Below are 16477 nucleotides of genomic sequence, written 5' to 3'. Positions count from 1 at the left end.
TCATTATACCGCAGTCCACCCAAGTTATTCTCTAGTTAATACTTGAAGCCACAAACCTGATGTAGGGAGTTTCGAGTGAAAATCAAACCAATTAAATTTAAGAAGAATGTGTCACGAGCGTGCTGACAAAATTTCAGCTCAATCGGACTATGAATCGACCTCCGACGTCGGCTTGATGAAAACCACCAACGTTCTTTGCGACTACAACATAAAAATAGTGAGAAACCCTATTTCTTCGTATGAATTATCATATGGGCTCAAGCCTTGAGTTTACAATTCGTTGGGTTTCCTCTACATGGGAGTCAACCCAGCCTAAAACTTTGGATCTCCTATTTCGATTAGTTTGCTTAAGAAAGATTGAGGCCTTGTTTAATTCGTGCCGAATGGATTACTGGCAGGATAAGATACGTTAAAAAAATGTTGAATTGGATTATTTAGCAATATATAGTACCGCCACCTCCATCGTGGTCTTTCCTCTCTGCGTATCAGGCTCATTGCTGCACAATGCAATCTCTCTCTCTCTCTCTCTCTCAACTATATTAAGCCCCAACCCCGCAGCCATGGAGGGTCGTCGTACTAGCGACACCACGGGTACGGGGTCTTGCGAGGCAAGCCATAAGAAGCATGGTGCCCAAGACGCTACAGGCTAGGTCCAAGACTCCGAAGGTTTAGATTCGAGACGCCTACTCTGAAGCCAAGGACCTGAGCTCCTGGACTCCGGACACTCGAATCTCGCCCTCAAACCCCAAAGTTGGCGAATCTAGGCTTTCGAGGCTGAACCTATGACCCTGCCTCTAGACTCTTGTCGAGGTCCCAAATCTCGGCCTCGGCATCTCAAGTCTACGAACCGAGTTCTACTCCAAGATGCCTGGTCCCTGGCTCCAACCTTCGTGATCTCAAAGTCCAGGGGTTGGCTTCCTTGATCGGGTCCCTTGGGAGCCTAGGTCTACATAACACGGCCCAAGTTCCGGGTGGTCACATGTCCCCGCCCCTTTAAGGTCTCTCTCTAGTGTTTTTTTCCCCGTTTTAAAAGTGTGGGATATGTGCACTAGAAATCCTAAAACTTGTCACAAAACTGCAATTGAGTCATAAAACTTACAAAATGTGCAATCGTGTCCTAAAACTTGTCAAATTGATTCGATCGAGTCCTAAAGTTAACACCGTCTAATTTACTAACTGAAAATACTGATGTGACGTGTCTTATTTTATTACTTTTCTTGAGACACATGGCGATGACGTGGCGTCCAACAAGCGCCACGTCAGAAAAAATTAAAAAAATATAAATTAAATTAGAAAAAAGCTACAAAAATTAAAAATTAAAAATTAAAAAGAAGAAGAAGAAGAAAACCCCAACCAGTGGCTATGGCGATGGCCAAGCCCTTGCCGGTGGCCATCGCCACAGCCACCGGGAAGGGCTGGCGGAGGTCGCCTGGGCCTTCCCAAAGCTCGGCGACCCTCGCCGGCCCTGGGCGAGCCCCCGGCGAGGGCCTGCAACCCTGATCTGGGGGAGGGCGCGACCCTCGCCCCAAATCTGAGCGAGGGTCGCCAGCCCTCGCCTAGGCCGGCGAGGGCAGGTGAGACCTTGCCCAACTTTGGGAAGGCCCAGGCGACCTCCGCCGGCCCTTCCCGGCGGCCACCGGCGAGAGCTTGGCCACCGCCACAGTCGCTAGTTTGGTCTTTTTTTTTATAGCTTTTTTCTAATTTAATTTATATTTTTAAATTTTTTTCTGACGTGGCCCTTGTTGGACGCCACGTGTCTCAAGAAAAGTAATAAAACAAGACACGTCAGCACGTCAGCATTTTCCGTTAGTAAATTAGACGTTGTAAACTTTATGACTTGATTGAATCAATTTGACAAGTTTTAAGGCTTGATTGCACCTTTTGCAATTTTTAGGACTCAATTGCACTCTTGTGACAAGTTTGAGGACTTCTAGTGTATATATCCCTAAAAGTTTTATAGCTTTTTTCTTGATGTGACAGCCACTTGGCACCACAATAGCAGTAACAATCCCTAAAAAATTTCAAGGCCACTTTGAATTTTCTTGTCATTCAACATGCAACAAAGTTAACAAAACAACTCAAGTATACCTTCCAGGCAAGTTTTGAAAATTGATTGCAATTTTGTTATGTTGTAGGATTTCAAGTGCACTTCATCACTAAATATAATCATTCGACTAATGCTTTATCACCTACATTAAAGAGGTATTGCAACAATGAAATGAGAGTAACTTCTAATATATGACGATACAGAAAAGGCAAACTTAAGATGTGCTTTCAAGAGGAATACACAATGAATACTACGAATACTACGGAATATGTATATATATGTTGGGGAAGATACTTGAATGTTGAAGTGCATGTGTGAGTCTTATTAGAAAAGTCTCACGTTGGATAAATGGTGTGGCGTTGAGCAATTAATATATTCTAGTTGGCTCATAATTCATTATCTTAAGCTTTTGAGTGAATGTAGGTCTAACTGGATATATTGACGGGCTCGGACTTGAGCCCTCTCTTGGCTATCTCCCCATGTGAAGGTATCGGACTTATGCTGCTTGCTCCCAACAAATACAATGAATAAATGAGCACAATAAGTTTAACTGAAACCTACCGTATATCATTGGAAACTATTTCATTGTGTTCTCTGTCAAGGAAAACAAGTTTGATAAGAGAAAGAATTATTTGACCTTATTCGTTATAAACATAGATTACGTCACCCGAGTAGGATTAAGTTCGTTCCGAATGTCTTCGGGTCCCTATAAAAAGTACGAAAAATTCATAAAACCAAGAATCGCGCGGGACTTCCCAGTGGCACATATCAAGAAAGCGGAGAGAGATACGAAAGCAAGCATGGCCCCTGCCCCCACCCTTCCCTCTCTAATGGCGAAGTTTCTACTGATGGCTGTGGCGCTTGGCTTTCGTACCCCAATGCGGGACGTTCTTTTCTGTTTAGTCTGGGCTTTCCCATTCCTGCTGATGATCTATTCGCGTAAGGCTATGCCAAAGGCGACCACTCTTCTGTCTCCTTGCGGATCTATCGATCATCAAGAACATCGCTCGTGCGAGGAGCGCGGTCGTCGGTGTGATCACGGCGGCGTCTGGACTTTAGAAGAGAACAAGCGGTTTGAGAATGCCTTGGCCTCGTACATCGGTGAAAGCCGTTCCTCCGCCTCCTTGAATGGTTTTCCCGAGAAGGTCGCTCCTGAATTCCCCGGAAAGTCGGTCGGGCATGTCCGCAGGCATCTTGAAGCGCTGTTGCACGACTTGGAGTTGATAGAGTCGGGTGAAATCGCTTTCCCGGAGCAATGGACGGCGAACGATGAAGGCAAACGTGAGCTCGCAGGTCGAGGTGTTGATAATAAATCCTCGTCGTCGTTTCATAAATCGAAAGTTCGACGCGGTAAAGGGATATGGAGTAAAGAAGAACACGAGTATGATGACTTATCTTCCTCTACTGCTGCAACCCGCATGTGCTTTTTCCTTCTTTAGTTAGATTAGAGAGATCGTTAGGTTTGTGATTCGAATTTTGTTAGGTTGTTTAACTGTTTCTACGCGCTCAAGATTTGCCCTGCTTGCTAGGTGATTGAATGCATTTTCACAGAAGCATTATCAAGAAAGCGATTGAACTGTTAAAAAAGATAGCTAATTAACAATGTCTGATTTGATTTTTATGGACATATCCAGGTGCTTTCTTAGAGGATTGGGTATCTACGGAGAAGGCAATTGGAAGCAGATCTCTGTGAACGTCGTCTTCACGAAGAACCCGAGGCAAGTAGCTCGTCACGCATACAACTTCTTCAATTGCCAAGACCGCCCGACCAATCGAAAACGCCATCGAATCATATACGATGACGAGCCATAACTCCCAGGATCTCGAGTTCACTCTCTAGCACTCGTCATACCATCAATGACATCGGAACCATTACTACTTCCCTGTCCTCAAGACCACCCCATCTACTGGTATTATACAGGCAGCAAACGACGCTTGGTTTCGAGCACCTCCACTCTCGAAAGAAGTTGTTCTCACGCAGCTTGTGGTTGATCGACTGCACAAGTTCACGCTGTGATCTTTGAACTTCTTAACTGTCTTTCACGTTCAAATGTTTCGCTAGGAGGGTCGGTCTCCTAGAGTGGTTCTTGTAAATTGAAGTCAAGCTCTGAGTAATGCAGTGCTGAGTTAGATCTGTCATCTTCTTGAGACGCAGTCAAATAAGATTTTCGAGGGTCATATTGCAGGCTCTGAGCGGAAGAGATGCATGCATGCTTGCACATGCACGTCTCAGTCATTCTTTACGAACTGATTGTGCATACTTTCGGAGGTGCATAGTTCCACGAAATACAAGAGACTAAACATTGCGATTGGGGTCAGATCTTGAATATAATGTAAATGCTACTGCATAATCAATGCTGATATCCAGAAGGAACGAACTGAGAATGACAAAGGTTATGCAAAACTTTGGATCTCCTGCTTTGATTTAGCTTTGCTCAAGAGAGATCGAGGCTTATTGTTTGATTACATGCGGAATGAGGTTTAATCATACTATACTTGCGGAGTTAGATTCTTTCAAACATGTCGGATCGGATTACCTAGCAATACCTTGTATCGACATCCGAATTCCACTCAGAGCTTCGAGGACCGCTCTTTCTCTACTTCGCTGAATTAGAAGAGACAAAGTTAAGACGTGCGGTCTAGTGAATTACGCATTGATTTCTACAAGATACAAAGGGCTAGGGAGACTGACATGGTTTGGGAAAGATCTTCAATACTATGAATAAAGTGAATACTTTGTGTTTAATTGAAGAATTATATGCGTAGAGATTTTCTATACAGACCCCAAATGAATTATCATACCAAGAAAAACAAGTTAGATAAGGATTAATTTATTTATTTGACCTTATTCATACAAAAATAGTACACGTAGGATAAAGTTCATTTCTTGAATGTTTTTACATAACTTTAAGAAACATGAAAAATTCAAAAAATCTACGATGGTGCTAAAGTTGTCCTTCTCTCAGTTCAAAAGAAAGCTCTCCATGACGGACAACTCGGTTGCCATGGTGTTTGAACGGTAGAATGCCGTCCAGTCATTAACGGCCATGCCAACGGCAATTGCTTCGCCGCCATGGTTTGCAGTCCCGGCCATCGAGGGGAGTTGGAAGAGCAAGTTAAGACAAAATGCATGTGAATAAGCTTAATGTGAGAATTTGTGGGACCACTGATATGTAAATGGGGAGACAAATAGAGACCTAGAAAGATTTGAACTCAGGTTCCATGTTTTAATACTATTTAATATTTTATGGGATTACTGCCAACTATTCTAAAAATTCAAGGTGTTAGATAAAGGCGTAATTTAATCTTTAAATATTCTGAAGGAACATAATTTCAATTACTAACACATTGCATTCTACTAAACAAATTTGATTATGTATTACAAGAAGAAATTTTTTTTTTTGGATGAATGAGCAAATTATCGTTGTTATTATAAGAAAAATGTACAAAACCTTGTTATAATAATTACCTTTTACACAACATATAATTTCTGTCTTTGAACTTTCGCTTTAGTCATTTTGGTGCTTATACTCTTCTAAAATGGCAAGGTTTAGTCCTTCCTTTGATTTTGCTAAAGGGAATTGCTGACGTTTTCTTTGGTTGTTAAATCGTTATATTTACCGCGACAATCACGTTACGTCATGTCACGTCAATGGATGTGGGTCTTACCGCGCTAGATTGCTAGTTAGATGATAATAAGATCAAATCGATGGAAGGACGGGCTCGTGTTCGATCAAATGATGTGTGATTACTTTTTTGGCCGGAGTGTTTGATCAAGGGATCACAACGATTGAAATTGAAACAAAATTAAAAAAATTTCGGGAATGACGTTGATAAAAGGGATCGTTTTTACCATTGTCCCAAACCTTGACCAGACCACTAAATTGGGCATGGCCCAAGCAGCCAAAAACTATAGGCCCAATGGGCTAAGCTGGGGCCCTGCATGAATGTGAAGAGCTTCTTGGGACTGAGAGCAGCATCGGCACCACGCGCAATGTCTTCACGGCACTGACTAAATCGACACAACACAAAACGTGGTTTGATTGCACGACCATGACCGTCGCCACGAGTGTGGATTTGTGCTATCTGTTCACCCGGTGATTAACTGTAGAAACTAACCTATGAGAGACACTACGTGACATGCCACACCTTGTGCTGTGTCGACTGACGAGCAAAACAAAGCAAGGTAATCGCAACCGAGCTGGAAAATCACCAATGAAAATTCAAATGTGACACAGCAATGCAAACGCTTTGCTTTCCTTTTAGCATGAGAGACTTTTCATGTGAGTGATGCATCGATGAGGTTGTTTAGAGAATATTTACTTGACCGTCATCGCGTATGGTACCGAATCATCGGGCCTGCTCAACGAGGGGAGAGCAACCCGTGGCAGTCTCCACGGACGGACGGACAGCGTGAGGGGCCTAAGGTCAAGGGCTTTTCCTCAGAGCTAGGAGAGACCTCTTCCGCCTGAAATGGGATGGGGGCCCCCAACCACGGACAATAACGAGCGCTTGTACAAATTATTTGAAGGGTGTTGATGCACGGGGCTACCTAGCATTCACAATGGGAATGAACGATGGTTAGATATGCATCGAAAAACGATAAGACACGGCACAACTCAAAACGAATCATTCATTTCCCACCTAAAGCGTGTGTGAAATAAAGCATACAAACAAATCCTTGGATAAAATTCGATAAAAATCTCCAAAAGCACAATGAACGAAGAAGAAGAAGATAGACATTTACCGAACAAAAGTATCAAATCATGCTGGACCAGCTCAGCTTTTGCTTAGTGCCAGTATTAAACTAATGTCAAATCTCAAAGGTTAACAAATAAAATACAAAAGAAAAAAGGTCGTTTCAAACAGACCCCCAGTGCCCTTCGACTTTGCTGTCTAGCGGCACTAAAGTTTTGCTTTTTTTTTTTGCCTTTTTCGTTTACGACGCCATTAACACGAGATAGTCAACTTTCCGATTCGACTAATAATCATTTATGTCGGCAGTAAGTTATCTCACGGGATAATAATACAAATAATCACTAAATTTTGATTCAATGTATAATATAAATAATCACTAAATTTTGATTCAATGTATAGTATGATTTTTTTTTGGTAACCCAGGGAACCCCCGCACGGCCGAGCCAAATGGGAGGTAAACCCCTGGCGACACGTGCTACCCACCACACACGTGCACCGTAAGTCACCCCGCAACGCCCGGGATTCGAACACCCAACCTTTGCGAGAGGAAGAGTGCCCTTTCCAGCAGCGCCACCCAGGCGGGTGGTAATGTACAGTATGATTCGTAAACTTTTAATTCAATTAATATGATCATAAATTTTAGTTTAATATGTAATGAGAATGTGGTCCTCAAACTTTTGATATATCTTCAATTTAATCTCCAAACTATATGAAAATGTTCAATAACATCCTTTCTTTAATTCAAACTTAGGGACAACATTGAACATTTTCATATGATTCGGGGACTAAACTGAACATGTACGAATAGTCTAGAGACCATGTTAAACAAATCGAAAGTTTAAGAACCACATTGCACATTCGACCAAAATTCAGGGACCATTTATGTCATTTTTCCTTATCTTACCGACAAACTATAAAGTCTCGGGCTCAATCGAATCCAACATTAGCCAATTTTTCACTAATCTAAATATCATTGCTCAAGTTCATACTTTGTCCCCGAAATGTCAACGAAGGATTAGAATAAGGTAGGAGGAGGCAGTAGTGTCACGTAACTTAGTGCTATTGGGGAATGTGGACCGAGGGTTCGACACCAGTACACGTGAGCACCCATCTGAATCTAGGTTTCTGTCAATGTCCATACATCTCGCCATCGACGCGAAGCTTCCCTTCCCCCACCAACAACTTGGTGGGATCCTGATGATGGTGGGAAGTCAAAATGAATTCTTTAGGGCAATCATCCCTAATTAATCGGGCGAGTAATCTACTTTAATTATGAAATTTTTGTTAAGTTCACCGTTCGTCATCGTAAGGGAAGCTCCACGCGATCGCCATCGAATAGGCAAGAATCGAGCGCGTGGCTACTACCTATCCGACCGCCAATGCGAGCCGATATGGCTAGCTATTCTATAAGTCGTCTTGCTTGGGTGATTGATGTGTGATTTTCCCACTAAGCAGACAATTTTCATGGCCTGTAAGGGCGCGAATGATAACCATTATGTTCTAGAAATCAATTTTTCTATTATTATTCTATGGACGAGTTTCTTTGCCAAAATACCAGTTTGATAATGACACAAAATTTCTATTCCTGAAAAAGAATTCGTTTGACAACGACACAAAATTTCTTCCTCTCCAGCGGCCGGCGGGCGGTGGCGGGAGGTGGCCGGTGTTGGGTGGCGACAGATGATGATGGGCGGCGGCGGAGGACAGTGGTGAGAGGGCGGCGGCCAATGGTGGGAGGCGACCTGCGTCACGCGACGGTGGCCGGCGGAGGAAGACGGTGGTGGGAGTGGGTCGGTGTTGGGTGGCGGCGGATGATGATGGGCGCCGGCGGAGGACAATGGCAGGATGCCGCCGACGGAGGACGGTGGCGGGAGGTAGCCAGTGGGTGGCGGCCGACGATGGGAGATGGCCGGCGTCGCGCACTGGCGGAAGACTAAAGACGGCGGCCGACGACGAAGGACGGTGGTGGGAGTTGGCTAGCGGGCAGCGGCCGACAGTGGGAGGACGAGAGGAGGCGACCGGCGAAGGACGACAGAAGGTGGCCGGCGGGCGGTGGTGAACGGCGGTGGACAGCAGCGGCCAATGGTGGGAGGCGGACGGCGTTGGGCGGTGGCAGAGGACGGCAAATGGCAGGCGACGGTGGATGGCCGCCGGCGGGTGGTGGCGGACGGCATTAGGAGGCGGTGGGACGCAGCCGGCGGCGAAGGACGGCGGCGAACGGCAATGGACAACGGTGGTGGGACGCGGCCGGCGGCGGCGGAAGGTGACCGGTGGCAACGGTGGGCTGTGGGTGGGCAATCGGCTAATGGCGAGACCGAGCGATGAGAAGAGTTTATTTCTCATTTTTGTTTCAGAAATAGAAAAGTATATTTTTTTTGCTTCTAATTTATGTTCTAAACCTATTTCTGAACTATAAATTTATTCCAGAAATTGAAAAATGAAATTGCGTTACCAAACAAATTTTTGTTCCAAACCTATTCCCAAGAACAAAAAAATAAAAAAATAAAAAAATAAAAAAATAAAATGGTTATCATTCGCGCCCTAATTAATTACACTGGCAAACGGCCGTCAAACGGCCAGCCAATTGCCAACCACCCTAATCTTTTTTCAAAGGTTGATCTTTAGGTACTTATCGAGAGTCCAGGTGACGCTTTTTTGCATAATATCCAAAAAAAAACTCAATTTTCTTTTTTCCCCTTTTTTCAGGAGAAAAAAAGAGTTGGTGACTGTGTTTTTTTTACCATAATTATGTCGAGTACATACACCAAAAGATATCTGGATTATTAATTATCCCCTCATACGTGTTAAACAACCAAATAAAACGATTTATAATTTTCGATACATTACGATTCTCGGGGCAATGTGTGGTCAGAATTTTGAAAATCGATTTATCTTTTTGGTAATAAGATATGATTTGATAGATGCCCCGGCGAGCTGTAAAGGAAGACTGGAAAGAAACGAGGGTGCAGATAAGGCTGAGCGCGCTGATGAGGTGTTGTGTTAAAAGATGATCACGAGATGGTCCTGAGTTGCCAAATATTGATTGTCAAAAGAAAAAAGGAAGTTGTTTGATTGCATCGTGTGGGGATCGAGAAGATCACAGGGTTCGCGTGAAGCGGTAATCGAGCCTAACTTAAAAGAGCTCCGAAGATGGCGATCGGTGATTGGTAGTCTGCGACGAGCGCGGAATGCAAGACACGGCGGCGTCCAGAAAGGAAGAAACTCACAGCTAATTTGATCGAGACAAGAACCGCAACGGATAATTGTTCACAGAAGACGGAAGACTTCGAATCAACCAAGAACCGATTGAACCATCGATGATCGATTCCTTGTTTCCCTTTTATCAGTTCATGCGAGGCGCGGCGTATAAGGCGCAACTCAATCTGTGCATATCAAGATTCATTCCGTCTTATCACTCCACGTGAGACGCTTGCATGTTCATCCTCCCCATTCTCATGGCCCACCTGCTATACATTATTATTCAAAGAGAGAACAAAAGTACAAAACTCAAAGCAAAGATACAGAAGCTGAGAGAAAGTTAATCATTCAACTAACGCAACCTCGCATCTCAAAGACTTTCAGGTAAGAAGACCCTCTCTTTTCTCACTGACCGTGTATTGGAGGACTTTGGGCATTGGGATCTCCAATTTCAGAGCCGCCGCCGCTGCCACGACACGAGACAGAAAACGCCAAAATCAGCGGAGCGGCGGTCCCACGGCTTCAGCTTTTGCTCGGACATTACCAGCGGTGCTGATAGATTCAAGGCTATGCTGCCGCGGGTGATGTCGGAGTGATCTCATTGGACAAAAGAGAGAGGGGTAAAGAAAGAGACAGGTACCCGAGTCTTTGTATATACAACAACATGATGGTCGTCTTCCGTTTATGCGCCGGCTGATTGTATACACCTCATTTTTGCTAAGTCCAAGAACAAAGGATGAATACACAGTTGATTCACAACAGTTGGGAAAGCAGAAAAATTTGTAAATCTTTTTGAGTCGAAAATGGGAGGAAAACTTTGGGGGGTGAGGACGAAATCTACAGTTTTCAGAAGGGAGTCATGCAAGCCATAGTTTAAAAGAGTCGCGCCGTGTCAGAATATGGGGAGGGTCGGCTTTCCAAAATGCGCTCGTCATACCTGAAAATGCCGCCGATACCTGGTCACACGATGAAATAAAAATGGTTTCAGGGAACGCTGACGTATCTTCGTAATAAAGAATAACACAGTTACTACCTAACACAATCATCTTCCTGTCAAAAGAAAAAGAGCTTCCATAATCATATCGAGCCGGATGCTTAAAATTGGCACAATGAGTAGATTAGATGATTAGATTCTGTCGTTTACCCTTTTGTCTTTCAGTCGGGTGATCTTTTAGATTAGCACTCAGACATCAAATAAGTCCATTTTCTTAGTCTGGTAAGAGGCGAGCCATGCCCATCAGGAGGAAGAGACTCGAAAAAAAGGCGCTTCGTCTAAAACCTGATCTCAAAAAGTTCCACCGAGGTGAAACCAAACCATGGGCCTCACACTTCATGGGACACAAGTCCCAAACACTATTCCAAACCCACTTGCCCCTCCAGATTCGGTTAAATGGGGCAATGATTTTTTTCTTCTACACCAAACTTAAAGCACCTTTCACAGCTGATGAAAGGTTATCATAGAGGTTAAAGAAAAATTACTTCCTCATGGCCTAAACCAATAGGTTATCAAAGAGCAAAATCTAACTGAAAACCCATAAAAAGATGCATAGTCATCAAACCAAGTTGCTGATTCCCCAGCTCATTTACATATGGTTCCTACATGGCAGGAGGGGAAAAAGAATTTCCAGCTAGATGTACAAAAGGAAAGTCGTAACCCAATATATTATGCAGAGTAAAATCCAACTGAAGCCTCACACAAAGATGCAAAGTCTCAGCGTCTAACCAACTTGCTAATTCCCAAAGTCAACTACATATGATTCTAACATAGCAGAAGGGAACAAATTTCCAGCTAAATATACAAAAGGAAAGTCATAACTGATTTGGGGAAGAAGACCACTTCCCTTTTGTGGCTTGAGTTCTTATTCTCCTATGTAAGACGATAACAAAAGATCCATCGTGTTGGTCAATGCCGATGATATTATTTCGATAATAGAAAAAGAACAACATTTAGTGTAGTTTCGACAGAGTTAAAATGAGATACTAAATACTAACCAGTCATTTCATCCCTGTATGCTCGTCCACAATCAGGTTTTCACATAATCAGCTCCACCTCGCTTTCTTTTATTAGACCTTGAAAAAAAGCATATATGAGCCCAGCCTTTCTTCTGCTTCACAGGTTGTGGTTGGTTCCTTTTCTCAGCAAGTTCCTCCATGTATTGAACAACAGCCTGAGGAGAACCAGTTTACATCAAATCGTGTCAAAATATAATCTTAAAGAATTCAAAATGCAGTAGCTGAAGAAAGAACACATATATACCTGTGCACCCTTTTCTGCAATATATCTTGGTGGAACTTCTAAAGGATTTTCTTCCACACGCAAGACACGCAACCGCGTTAACATCCTAAATGATTCTGGAAGGACCCGTATTTGGTTATTGCTGATATCTAATTCTTCGAGCATTTCAAGGTTCCCAATAGACCTCGGAAGGGATCTCAGATCAGCAAAATTGTTGCCTATATTCAACTTGACGAGCGTGGTAGCAAAACATAAGCTCTCAGGCACAGACTCAAGCTCATTAAAGCTTACATTAAGCTCCTTCAAATTTGATAGAGATGCCATTGTAGTAGGCAACTGTCTGATATTATTATATCGAACTGACAACACCTCCAAGGTACTAATCTTCCCTACTGCTTCCGGAAGGGCCTTCAGCCGGTTATAATCTGCAAGGAGCTCCCTAAGTGAAGAGCAGCGGCCAATAGTATGTGGCAGCTCATCAATGTCATTGGTCTCCACATTCAAGATCTTCAGGCTAACAAGAGATCCTATCGACTCAGGAAGTGCAGACAGTCTATTTGAGCTCAAGTTAAGTTCCTGAAGACGCACCAGTCTGCTGAAAATGGCAGGCAGGGATGCCAGTTGGTTTGCACTCAGATCTAAAAAGACTAAGTTGAGGAGATCACCCATGGATTCTGGGAGTTCAGCAATTCTGTTAGCATGCAAATCCAACTTCGTTAAAGATGAGAGGCCTCCGATAGTTGCAGGTAGGGCTAGTAATCGATTTTCCGATAGATCCATGCTGGCCAAACTTGATAGTTTTCCAATTGAATCGGGAAGCCATTCGATTTGGTCCATCAACTTGTTCTGGAGATTGAGTTCTTGAGTCCCTTTCTTTGCAGAGACTTCAATCAAACTGGCAAGCTTTATCAAGCTCAATTTCTCACCATCTTGACCTGTGTACGCACAAAACGTGAACACTAGCAGATTTCAAAACGATAGTACACATAAAACCACGGAAAAAGCTCCAAAAGAAAGACAGACTGTAACCCATCAACATTGGACACGGCTATATATAGGCATAACCTATAGAAACTATAAAGTTGCATCTATCATCTTGCAGTCGCGCAAGAGGAAGAATTATCAAACCCACAAAGGCAAAAGCAGAAAAAAGAAGGGAGATAAGCATACCTAAAGCACTTCCGGCCTTCAAAGTTGAATCCTGTATCTGTGGGGTTGATAAACCACCAGGGCTAACACCAATACCATCGGAATAGAATGAGGACTTCGTCTTCTTCACATAACTATCGTCTCTAGTGAACAAATCACCGCTCTTCGCGGGGTCCTTCTCTGAGTAATAGGAGCTTGCCGAAGCACCCGGAAATGACTTCTTCGGTACCGCGGAGACAGAAGCAGGGCCGGCAGCAGCGACGCTCGCGCCGCCGCTCGAAACCTTAGAAGCAGAGCCATTCGAGTAACTCCTCTTGTAAGAATCCGACCCGGACGAGAGGCACTCGGAGGCTCTCTGGATGTACTCGTCGAACAGCGCGTGGACATTCTCGAGGTCGAGCAATCTCACGGCGTCCTTCTTCTGCTCTTTGCCCAGGTAATAGACCAGGTTCCTCTGCATCTCCTGCAGGATCATGAACAACTCCTCGGGCACGTCGAGGCCCTTGGTCTGCCTCGCGATCGCGTCCAGCCTAGCCTGGTCTTCCTTCTCCACATTGCGGATCAGCGCCTTGGCCGCCTCGGCCTCGTCGATGGAAGGCCTCGTCGGCAGAGATCTGTGGATCCTCATGATCTCCGCCACCACATCATCCACCGACCCCAAGCTCAACGCCTCCATTCCTTTCCTTTCCTTCCCTTCCCTTCCTTCCTCTCCCCTTCCCTCCCTCCTCAAACCCCCCTCCGCAAAAACTCAATTCCCGCAGCACCTCAATTAGCCAATACCGACCCGCAATCTATCTCCCTTTCCAAGAAGCAAGCGCAAGCGCAAGAACGAAACAGCGAGAGCCAAATCCACATCAAAATATAAAGAGAGAACAGCAGCAATCAACCGACGGTCACCGGAAGATCTCCGCCGCGGCGCGACATTCCCATTTTCGGACACGAAGGAACCGGAACCATCGCCCTCGACGAAACCGAAGCACGACGAAGAGAGACACCGCCGCCGCCAGAAAAGATGATCGGAGCGATTCCGGCTCGGGACCTCGAGCAATCCGGACGCGGAATTCGGCGGCCGCCGGACGGTTTCATGCGGTTCCAAGAGGAGCCGGCGGCGGCGGCTGGGCGGAGAAGCAGAGCACCGTCTCCCGTCGCCGGAGGAATCCAGCTGCTCCCATGCCGAACCGAATCCTTCTTCTCCTTCTTCTGCTTCGTCGTCGTCGTCTTCTTCTTCTTCTTCTTCTTCTTCTCTTCCTGGGTTTCTATATTTGCAAATGAGGAGAAAACCGTGTGCGATCTGCTCGTATATAATGGTGGAATTATAAATTTTTTATTTCTATCGACGCGAATTATTTCTTCCTTTCTTTTTTTAAGGGGGGTGTCTGATAAATTAAATTAATTAAATAAAATAGGGGGATTGGGGAAATTTAATTAATTTTCCGATAATGAAATTACGTGAAAACGGGGCTATCAAGTATCAACGAGAAGATCTGCTCCACCTATGCGTCGGGGTTGGCTAAACCCGGATATGCCCCCGGCTGGTCCCCTCGATTCACGAAACTGCCACTGGCCTAGCCCCGCCTGCCGCCTGCCGCCTTTCCGGATTCTTTCTTTTCTTCACTATTTTTTGGGCGGAAAAACGGAAAACGACAAAGGGTGAAAAAGCATCGGTAGATTGATAGTCGTTATTACCTTTATATCGTAACAGTTAAAAAGCGTTAGAAAAGTATTAAATTTATTGCGTTTTGTGTCGATTTAATGTTAGACTTTGTAATCGTGCCAATTTAATCGTAAACATTTCGACATGAAGCCAATTCAAACCTGATATTTGCTGACGTGCACGTCGGCCGGACTATGCGAGATCCGGCCTTTCCTGATCTGGCGAGGGGAGCCCTCGTCGGGGCTCGCCCTCGACTACGGCGGGCGACGGCGACCCTCGCCTAGGTGAGGCCAACCCGATCGGCCATCGCCTGTGGCCACGTCAGCACAGGCGGTGCCATGTAGATCTACTGGCATTCATGTTAGCAATATCTTTCTAAAGTTAACCGGGCTAACTGCATTAGAACTAAATCAAAAAGTTTATAACTAAATTGGCATAATTAAAATGTTTTGAATTAAATTGGCATCAATGCAATAGGTTTAGAACTTTTCTGACACTTTCTCCTATCATAATACATTTTCTTAAAAATGATCGTTTATAACTCTTACAAAAATAAATTAACGAATTATATTTTTATCGTCCACGAAAATATTTAGATATAAATTGTTGTTGATGATTAAAATATTTTTCATTGGCTAATAATTTCAAACGATACAAGCGATCATTTTTAAAAAAATTATTTTTTTCATTTTTCGGGTCAAGACTTGTAGTTTAGTTTATTAAATGTACGGGTCTTTTTCTATAAAAAAAAATTACTTGAGCCACTAAAGGATGGAAGCTTGGCCCTCGACCGAAAATGACTATGAAGGTCAACGTCAATAATCGTGACAAAAACATAGGCTTCCAATTTCGATCGCCAATAGTAGTAGTCCAATTTAAATTATAATTTCTCTAGAAATTGGGTATAAATTGGAAAAATCAAGAAAGTGTACAACCCGACAAACGAGAAAGATTCGTCCAGTGTGGACGTGGAGGCCGAATCAATTTTTATTTTATTATTTTTATCGGAAGGGCCAAATCAATTAACGGGTAATCAATTGCTCCATGGTTGTCGTGTGCTTCTCACATCTCGAACATCCTTAGATTTTCATTATTTACTAAGAGTGTGGCTTAGCTGCTCGCAACCGATTAGTGCAATAAATTTGACATTAGTGTTACAATTGACCATATCCTAAAACCACATTATCTATGTTCGATTAGCGAACGAGACTTGTAGAAATCCAACAAGTTTTGTAAAACGTCATTATGTATGAAAAAAAGAAGTCATATAAAATACAATCCGAAAAGTAAAATAAATTTTGAGTGTCGGGGTAACGAGTTCTACGTGCGTTATTAACATGTTTCCTGACAATTTAAGCTTTTTTTAAAAAAAAAAAAAGCCATGTGGCTGTTATTATAATATCGGTGCATAGGTCAACTGATTAATTAAATTCCGGCATTGCCTCTCAAGCTCATTGCTCGTGATATTGGGTTCACCAATTGCTTACTCAAAAAC

At 43.8% G+C, this 16477-nt stretch overlaps 1 protein-coding gene across 3 annotated transcripts; it reads right to left on the bottom strand.

The window, feature by feature from the left end:
- Nucleotides 1-10182: 10182 nt before the first annotated feature.
- Nucleotides 10183-14586, bottom strand: LOC115685697 (plant intracellular Ras-group-related LRR protein 4). 3 transcript variants are annotated; one of them, XM_056313744.1, is made up of 4 exons: nt 13350-14586; nt 12201-13114; nt 11936-12111; nt 10183-10946 (listed from the first exon to the last, which is right to left on the bottom strand). In XM_056313744.1, exons 1-3 carry the CDS (start codon nt 14002-14004, stop codon nt 11968-11970), a joined length of 1713 nt encoding a protein of 570 aa, XP_056169719.1. In that variant the 5' UTR covers nt 14005-14586; the 3' UTR covers nt 10183-10946; nt 11936-11967. The 3 variants fall into 3 exon arrangements, with proteins under 3 accessions (XP_056169719.1, XP_030466654.2, XP_030466659.2); XM_030610794.2 differs by having other exon boundaries at nt 10183-10899; nt 13350-14585; XM_030610799.2 differs by lacking the exon at nt 10183-10946 and adding an exon at nt 11494-11810.
- Nucleotides 14587-16477: the final 1891 nt, after the last annotated feature.

This window comes from Syzygium oleosum, unplaced genomic scaffold, assembly GCF_021117445.2.
Source record: "Syzygium oleosum isolate NSW1041296 unplaced genomic scaffold, Sole_v2.1 Sole_v2.08, whole genome shotgun sequence".
Lineage (NCBI taxonomy): Eukaryota > Viridiplantae > Streptophyta > Magnoliopsida > Myrtales > Myrtaceae > Syzygium > Syzygium oleosum.
The sequence above is the reverse complement of the archived record's forward strand: the minus strand, read 5'-3'. Positions and strand labels throughout refer to the sequence as shown.